This window comes from Dasypus novemcinctus, chromosome 9, assembly GCF_030445035.2.
Source record: "Dasypus novemcinctus isolate mDasNov1 chromosome 9, mDasNov1.1.hap2, whole genome shotgun sequence".
Classification (NCBI taxonomy): domain Eukaryota; kingdom Metazoa; phylum Chordata; class Mammalia; order Cingulata; family Dasypodidae; genus Dasypus; species Dasypus novemcinctus.
Window position 1 is genome coordinate 108,220,554 of NC_080681.1, and position 8,664 is coordinate 108,229,217.

Below are 8,664 nucleotides of genomic sequence, written 5' to 3' on the forward strand. Positions count from 1 at the left end.
GTTTGTGTGTGCCCTGGCTCTTGATGGCACCCTGCCTGATAAACAGACCCTGTCGCCAGCACAGTCACACACAAGCCTCCCCAGGGCCATCACACTGCCTCAGTGTCACACCGTCTCACACGTGCATGCCGAGGCCCTGCCTTTCTTGCCACATCCTTCATCAGGAAGACTTCCTGGAGAGAGCAAGCTTTGAGCCAAGTCAAGTGACAAATCAGCCTGCAAATCAGTCAACATGCCCGATTGCCAAACGAAACCAAAGAAAAGCTGCTCAAGGAACTGCCAAATTAAAGAGCTGGAACAGACACACACGAAAGGAAAGGTGACGAGGACATGGCAAAGTGAGCCTCAAAACCACACACAGGTGCCTCACATGATTGAAATTTATTCTTCCTGAATTAATAAATCAGGGGACTAATATACATTCACTTTGGCGAATTCTACAAGTTCTGGGTTGTGTGTGAGTAAATGCCACCCCTTCTATTATCAAGATATTTGAATAAATATGCTTCCCTTTTAAATTTAAGACTTTGCTTAGAACTTTTATGTTGGCCCCTCCGCTTCCTGAAAACTCAGAGGTGTATCCGCCACCCCCCTACCCCCAGAAGCCGGCAGCCGATCGACCGATTGTCTCTCTCAGGGGCCACAGGCAGCCTTCCGAGGACCGTGGTTGAGGGAAGCTGAGGGATCCTCAAACTAAAGTTATCCCTCGAACACGCCTCCCAGCTCAGTTAGACAGAAGCAATGACATCTACCAACATGGGGGCTCCAGCTATGCTATAAATTGTTTAAGAAGGATGACTATTTTAAAAAGAAATCCTGTTCCTTTTCGCATTGGAAATAATCTGATTACATCTCAGAGACCTGTTGTAACATCTCCAATTACACAGTGTAAGCCAAACTCAAAAGTGGCATACAGAGAAATTCACAGGCTAGGCAGCTCCCCAGGCTGCAGGATCCCCTTGCCACTAGAAAGCAGAGCCTCTGCTTCTGTGAAGAGGGTGCCAAGGTTGTGTAAGGTCAATCTGAGAAGTCTTCCTGAAGGAGGTGCCCAGGGCAGAAGGAGAATGCAGGAGTCCAGATCCATAGAGCAGAGCCTCCGAGGAGCTGGAAAGAATAATTTCAAGAGCTTCAATGATCTCTTTCTCGCACAGCCACCCAGCCCCACCCAGACCCTTCGACATTACCTCCTTAAGAGAGAAGGTGGAGGGGTGGTATATTGAATAGGGCTCCAGTGGCTCCCGCCCTGGAGGGAGTAAGGGCCCCTGGGAAGCAGAGGTTCCCGTGGGCCTTTGTCCTTGGCTGGGCTCCCCACAAGCCCCAGCAGCTGGAATGGAATGTTCTGGGATGAAAGGCCTGCCCCTCCTCCACCTCTCCCCTTATGAAGTACCCGAGGGCCTGGGAGGGGGAAGGGGACCATTTCCAGGGATGCCTCATATGGCGATGCCTGGAGGCTGTATCCTGGCCACCCCTCCAGGACCAGGCGGATTTGTAAATGTACTTGACATTTACAGGTCCCTATCTTGTGCTAGGCACTTAGCTGGACTTCCATTTAACACTCAGAGATGATTTCCCCGCCCCACCCCCAGCCTCCGTAAAACTAAACTAAACTAAAACAAGAAGAAACTGGCTCAGAGAAGGAAGTCACTTGCCCAAGTTCCCCCAGCTGAGAAGTTCCAGGCCAGGACTGAACCACCACGGAGCCTGTCACTCTCCTCTGCCTTTCAGAGTGGCAGCCCCTAGTCCCACCCTCCGCTGAAGCCCGGTGTGCTGACAGCCTGAGTCACTCCCGGGGGCCCAGGCATCCAGGCTGGGGAGCTGGCCTCTGGGTGCACGCAGATCCTGGGAGACCTTCTGCCAACCTCATCACATCCCTGCCCAGAACCAACGCCAAGGGTCACTGTACCCAGCCTTAAAGGTGAAAAACCAGAAATGCCCCCAAACGGAGCCCATATCAGCTTGATGAAGGAGAAGCCACAGGGCCAAATCTTTAAAGCGTTCTTCACTTACAGGATCTGTGTCCTTGGGCAAATCACCTACCCTCCACGACCTTCAGTTTCCTCATCTGTGGAAATGAAGATGATAACCCCTATTTTGCAGAGCGATTGTGTAGTACTAGAAAAAAACCCTATAATGTTAGAAAAATTCTATGTAACTCTTGCTCACATGACAGGAGGCATGCAGAGCTATTGATCTAACATTAACCAGATTTATTTCTGCCAAAAATGTCTATGCACTTCCTCACTTGCTTTCTTTACTCGAATCTGTTATCTGTACCTTCACATCCACCATAATCTGTACCTTCACATCAGCACCACCCCACATCCTTGTCACCCCAAGATTACCTGACCCAGGTGTCACGCGTATTTTAAGATTAATTGAGAAAGCAAAACCTAATTTTTCAGACCCTTCTTAGAAATGTCACCCTAACGATTAATGTTATTTCAACCAGTATAAAAGCTGTGAGAAAAACTCTTCAAAGGGAGGCTGATTTGAGATTGTACATCTCCCGGCTCCCACCAGTAAATAAAGCCACTTCTTCTTGCCTAGTTCTGTGTGTCTCTATTCTGCAGAGCCCAGCCAACAAGCCCAGCGGAGGACCCCCAGCTCCTCTTCAATTGTGAGGGCTGACACCTGACGGTAGATAATGGATGTAAAGTGCTTAGCACAATGCCTGGCCTAGAGGAGGTGGCTAATAAATTATTCCAGAACCAAGGGTTCCTTTCCCCCTCTACTCCAGGCCAGGGAGGAGCCACGGGCTGATGGGAGAAGAAGACTGCGGCTCAACCAGCTCTCCCAAATACCTTCTCCCCAGCTGGCCAGGGAGCAGCTGGCTCCATCAGCTCTGGGAAGTCTGGGCACCTGGGTTTTTCTCCAAAGACCCAGCTTTCAGGGAAAGAAGCCTGGCCTCTGCAGGCGGGGGCCCTGCCGCCTCTCACTAATACCTAGGTGGGAGGTGCAGCTTAGTGGCTGAGCGCCTGTTTCTCATGTACGAGGTCCCGGGGCCCAATCTCAGGTACCTCTTGAAGAACAATGATAATATCTAGGAGGCCACCTTAACCCCCCAGGTGGCGGCGGGAGGGGTGTTCTGGTCAGTGTAATAATCAGCGTGGAGCGAAATGGCCTTTACTCTCGGTGACCCGTGACCCCACCAGGGACAATCTTTCTTCCCAGGTAGCCTCTCCTGATGGCGCCCCCTCCCTGAGGACCGGGGCTCGGCCCAGCCGTAGCATCTCGGCGATCTTCCCAACTAAACCTCAGCTGCGCGTCAACCCTCAGCTCCTCGGCGCGCTTTCTCCAGGTGAGCTCGCGCCCCAGGAGCCGGCGAGGAGCGCAGCCGCGGTCTCCAGCCCCGGCCGCCCAGGACGCCGGCACCCGCGCCACGCCCTCGCTCGCCGCCGCACCCCCCGCCGCGACCTGTTCCCTCTGCCAGACCCTTAAAGTCAATGCTCAAGGCCAAGGAAGCTGCGGCTCGGCCGGGAAGAGGGTGGCCGGCCGGGGCGGGAACGCGCACCCAGCGAAGCAGCCCCACACTGGCCTCTGGTGGCGTCGCTCGCAGACGCCCTCAGACCACCCCCCCGCCCCGGCCTGGACGGGACCGCACACCCACGCAACAACCCACGCACCAACCCGGGCCAAGAGACCTAAGGGGCTTACTCGGGACAGGGGTAGGGCCAGCATTAAAACTAGAAGCCGGAACTGGTCTCCCAGCCCTGCGCACCTGCCTGAAGGCTCCTGTTCCCCTCATTTCCCTTTGCTGAGATTCCACACTCACTCGTGGCCATCAGTGTCCTCAAAGCCCAGGTCCCCCCAAGATTCCTGCATTCAGTCCAGTCCCCAGGGCTGAAGACCATCAAGAAAGTGTTCAGAAGGCTATTTTTGGGGGGGATGGGGGTGGGGGAGGGTAGGTATGGGGGAAGAAGGGTCAGTCTCCTGCCCGGGGGCTGGAGTTATCTGTGAAGGTGTAACAGTAGCCCTCGACACCAACTGCCCAGGCCCTGGACGTTCACCCCAGGAAAGGCTCCTGGAGGGGAGGTGAGAATCTAAGTCCCTAAAAGCCCAGACCTCAGATTCAGCTCTGCTCCTCGAGGGCCTGCCAGTGAGTAGATACCAATGTTTGTTGACTGAGGAGAAAATGGAGAGCTGGGGAGCTCCTAGAAGGGGCCCTGGGTGGGTGGGCAGGGCAGGTTTGGGAAGGTGGCTTTTGTTACCCAAGTGAGGGGGAGTGGAGGGAACGCTGAACCAGGAGCAGGGGTCCAAGCCACTGGGCACCAATGCCAGTGGTGAGGTGCAGTGGGGCATCTGGAAGTGGAGGGAGGGGACAGAAGCTGTTCTGACACCAGGACTAATCGCCATTACCTGCTCCCAGCCCCCCCTCCCCTCCATACACCACTTTCTCCAGCAAGAGTCATCTCTAATTTCCTATCCACCCTGCTCCAGATCGGGCCAAAGCCGATTATCAATAAATCCAGGAGAAAGGTGAAACTGCAATGGCACAGAACACTTTATACCATTAGCTAAAAGCTTTTCTGGCCAACCCCTCTTCCCCTGCAACCCACAAAACAAACAGTCCTGGCTCTGCTTTAGCCTAGCACTGCAGTCTGAGCGCCCTCTGTGTCACTCCAGCAAGTTGCTCTCCTCTTTGGGCATTAAACCCCAAATGACCTGAATGGCTTCAGAAGGTTCTCCCTCCCTGGGGAGGCCAGAGGATGCCAGGGCCCCCACCCCTACCCCCAATGCTCCCTTCTCTCTGAGCTGTTTCAGGGGCTCTGAGACCTTCTCCTGGGCCCCCCTTTCCAGCTAAGAATGGATTCAGGAAGGCTGGCTGTTTGAAACCAGCCCACGTTTGGTACCCGGAGAAAGGAAGGGTTGATAAGGGAGGATCAGGTGAGGGTCCCTGTCAGAACTGAGCACCTGACCACAGGAGGCTTAGACCGGATTCCTGTGACTCTGATGTTATCATCTCCACTGTCCCCTACCCTCCTCAAACCCTGCTGTGGGGAGGGAAAGCCATGAGAGAGGAGAGACTGAGCAAAACTGGCCCAGAGAGGAGGCAAAACTGTTCCAGGGCACACAGCTAGAGAGAAAAGCCAACTTTCTCCAGCCCTGCCCCTGGGAAGAGAAGAGATGCTCTGGGAAAGGCATACACAGACCTCGGACCTGGTTCTATGCCTCGCTGGCACATAACCTTGAGAAATCCCCTCTCTTTTCCTTTAAAATAGCTCCTGGCTCAATCAGCAAAAGCACTGCATGTTTCTAGGACTTAAAACTGTGATAGAAAACAGTAATATATTCTTCCATGACTTATGGGGGAAGAGGGACTCTGCCCCATGCAAGCTTCATCCCAGCCCTTCCAGGAGGCGATAATATTCGCTTTATGCATTGACAAGTGAGGCTGTAGTTAACTCAGCTTGTGAGCAGCAAAGGAGCAGCCAGGCCATTCAGAGCTGAGTGGCAACAGGGGCTGGGGCACCCAAAGGGCATTTGGACAGGAAGAGAAGCAGATCTCATTTCAGGCCTGGCCCTTTAAGGTCCCCCTTTCTGGTAGTCAATGTCATACCTGCCCCCTTGGGGCCTGTTAAAGGATGCCACCTGGCTCCAGCCCTGGCAGAGTCATCTTAGAGACCAGGTTGGGGGCCGGCATCCCCAGGTCCTGCCATGTTAGGGCCCCTAGGAGGGCAGGAGAAGCTTTGGGCAGCTGCCAAACACCCACCCTGGTGAGGACTGCAGGCTTAGTGAGGTTGCCTGAGGGCATGAGAAATGAGGCAGAAGGCCCAAGTATGAGAAATACGATGGGAACAAATCCTCAGCCTCTCTGGGATTCCATCTCCTAAAATGGGAAGTAGGGGCTTAGGGGAGAATTTGGTACATCCCTGTGCCAGCCCCTACTCCATCCTGGGAGCACTCCCCCCTCTTCCCCCCCCCCCCCCCCCCCCCCCGGGAAGGAATGGAGCTGGGCAGGGCCAGGAAGCAGCAGCTTCAAGTCTCCTGTTACAGCCCCTCGGGACCTGGGAACCGCCGCGGGCGAGGCTTGGGGGTGGGTCCTGCATCCGTGCGGCAAGCTGGAGCTGGTGAAAGTTTGCTGCCAAACCCCTCCTGGGATCTGCGCGCCTTCAGTCTGTCCAACTCTATAATAGGGATTCGGTGCTACCACCTCATTCCCCAGGTGGTTGGGAGAAGGGGCAACGGAGAGTGAACAGCTTTATTAGGGACCCAGCAGGCCCCGGGAAGGGTGGTTCCCGGGACCTTGCACCCCCACCCCGTCCCTCGGATGCACCTGCCGCTAAGATCGCACCTCAGCCTCCTTCACTGGGCCCCCGGCCCCCCGACGGTCTCTCTCTCTGCGGTCCACCTGTCCGTCCATCCGCGCCGGTGACGCCGTCCACCAGGTCGGCGGTCCAGCATCCCTTGGTCGGCACCTCGGCGACGTCCGGCCCGAGGTGGCCGGGGTGAGGACGCGGGGGTCAGCGCTGGGGGGAGGCGGGGCCGCGGGGCGGGCTGCGGCGGAAAGGCGAGTCCGGCTCCGGGCCGTGGCCGCGCCGCAGGCGCCCGGCGCCCCAGGGCACGCAGCCACCCAGGCCGAGCGCCGAGGCGAGCAGCGCGGGCTGGCGGGCGCGGCGACCGCGGCGCGGACCCTTCTTGAGGCGCGGCCCGTGCGCCGCCAGGTAGAGCTCGGCCTGCGCCACGCCACCGCCCAGGCGGCCCAGGCTCTCGGCGCGGTGCGCCAGGCGCAGCTCGGCCGCCAGGAAGACGCGGTGCAGCTGCAGCACGCGGCTCTCCAGCTCCGACACCAGGCGCCGGCGGCCCTCCACCTCCAGCAGCCGCCGCCGCGCTTCGGCCAGCTCGAGCGCGCGGCTCCCGGGTCCCGCCGCCGCGCCCGGGCCGCCGCCCGCGCCCCCCGCCGGCGCGGTGCCTCCCGCTCCCCCGCTAGCGCCCTGGCTCCAGCGCTGCAGCTCCTGCCCCTCGGCCGCCTCCCGCTGCGGCGGAGCCTGGGCCGGGGTCGAGGTCAAGGTCGGAGTCGGGGGCGGGGGCTGAGCGGACGGGGACGGCTCCCGGGGCGGCGGCGGCGACCCCGGCTCGGCCGTCCCTTCCTGGGCCCCCGGGCCGCAGGCGCTGATGCGGCAGCCCGGCATCCCCCGTCCGCCCCGCGGTCTGCGGCCGTCGCTCCGCGGGCCTGGCCCGCTGTCCCCCGCGCGGGGGAGGACGGACGCCGCGCACCGGAGACTGGGACGCCGGCGCCGTGCCGGCCGCGGGGGCGCCTGCGGGATCGCGGGGCGGGGCGACGGGCAGCGCAGCCAATCAGAGGCCAGCATGCCCTGGGCCCGCCCCCCACGGCCCGCCCCTCCGGGCCGCTCCGCACACCTGCCGGGGCCTCAGTCCCGGCTCCACGACGCCCTCTTTGGACGCCCCCCCAAGTAGGGCTCGCATCTTCCCAGGTCTGGCCCGCCCAAGAGTCATCATCTCTGGTAGCTGGGGGTCGGAGAGCAGGGGATCCAGTTCCCATCTGGGGAGGGGCTGCCTGAGGCCGCAAGGAGAGTCCGGGCTGAAAATCCCGAGGTCTCGCTCTGCGTAGCGCCCCGGCCCGGCCCGCGCGCTGCAGCCTGGTGGAACGGTTCTCCCTGCTCTCCCGGGCCACCACGCTTGCCAGGACGCCCTTCTCCCATCTCGCTGGGGCAGTGGAGGGGCGGGGAGCGCAGAGGACTGGCGTCCGGGGGCGAGAGGGCTCTGACGAGGTCGGTGCCACACTTACAGAATCAACCCCTCGGCGCTGCCGCTGACCCCGGACCCCACGGTGGGCCAAGCTCTTTCCCTGCCCCTGCTTCCCGTTCCTCCCAGCAGGGGTCCCCACACCTTTTAAACGGAGGGGGAAACACATCGAGAAGGCACGCTAAGTGCCTTGCCCAAGGTCAGAAGGCCAGTCGGTGGCTGAATCTGGGCAGGAATGGACCGGCCCAGCCCTTCTTGCATTCTGGAGCCTCTGGCACCTGGGTGTCCCCCCAGCTGAGGGGCCGTCCTGATGAGGGACTTCGGTCATCTCGGCAAAATGACTCAGCAACAGTGACCCCGCCATGCCCTCCTCTCCCAGACACCATGGCCCTGCCTCAGTTTCCACCTGCTCAAAGGTGGCATCAGAGACAGGGGATGTCTCTGTGGTGGGCAACGGCTGGGGCCAGAGGGCCAGAAATCAGCTGTGAGACAACCTGGGAGGGACCGGACAGCCTGGGTTCAGAAATACCTGCCGAAGGTGGGGCCAGTATGCCCACTGACCAGCCGGAAGAGGAGGCTGATGGGCAGGACGAGACCAGAGTGCCCCACCCCCGTGTGCTTTCGGGTGCCTTAGAGCAAGTGCTAGGGCCTCGTGGGGGAGACTGCTGGGCTCCTGAGAGCTCAGATGCGGCTCAGAGAGCAGAATGGGGCTCGATGAAGGGGCACCAGGCTCAGTCAAGGGGAAGGAGGAGGGCTTAGCTAAAGAGAGGGAGGGGTTAATGAGGAGGAGGAGGGGTGCTCAGCAACTGGGAGTAGTAGAGGCCCATGGAGGGGGAGGGGATCATTGAGGGGGCACGGCCCAGGGAGGGGAGAGTTCTCAGGGAGGAGCAGTTCGGTGAGGAGGTGGACTCAGTGGGTGGAGGAGGCTTACTGGCACAGAGGTCCTGGGGGAGGCTCGAG

General features: G+C 59.5%; 1 protein-coding gene across 3 annotated transcripts; it reads right to left on the reverse strand.

Annotated features, from left to right (window-relative positions):
* Nucleotides 1–362: 362 nt before the first annotated feature.
* On the reverse strand, nt 363–7,205 carry TRNP1 (TMF1 regulated nuclear protein 1). Of its 3 annotated transcripts, XM_071217620.1 has the most exons (3): nt 6,293–7,205; nt 2,008–2,062; nt 363–1,104 (listed from the first exon to the last, which is right to left on the reverse strand). In XM_071217620.1, the coding sequence occupies exon 1, from the start codon at nt 7,128–7,130 to the stop codon at nt 6,462–6,464; it is 669 nt and encodes a 222-aa protein (XP_071073721.1). In that variant the 5' UTR covers nt 7,131–7,205; the 3' UTR covers nt 363–1,104; nt 2,008–2,062; nt 6,293–6,461. The 3 variants fall into 3 exon arrangements, with proteins under 3 accessions (XP_071073721.1, XP_058160026.1, XP_071073720.1); XM_058304043.1 differs by lacking the exon at nt 2,008–2,062; XM_071217619.1 differs by lacking the exon at nt 2,008–2,062 and having other exon boundaries at nt 6,275–7,205.
* Nucleotides 7,206–8,664: the final 1,459 nt, after the last annotated feature.

Excerpts from the sequence above, each read along its gene's own strand:
- TRNP1 (XM_058304043.1), bottom strand. The coding sequence starts at position 7,130 with ATGCCGGGCTGCCGCATCAGCGCCTGCGGCCCGGGGGCCCAGGAAGGG.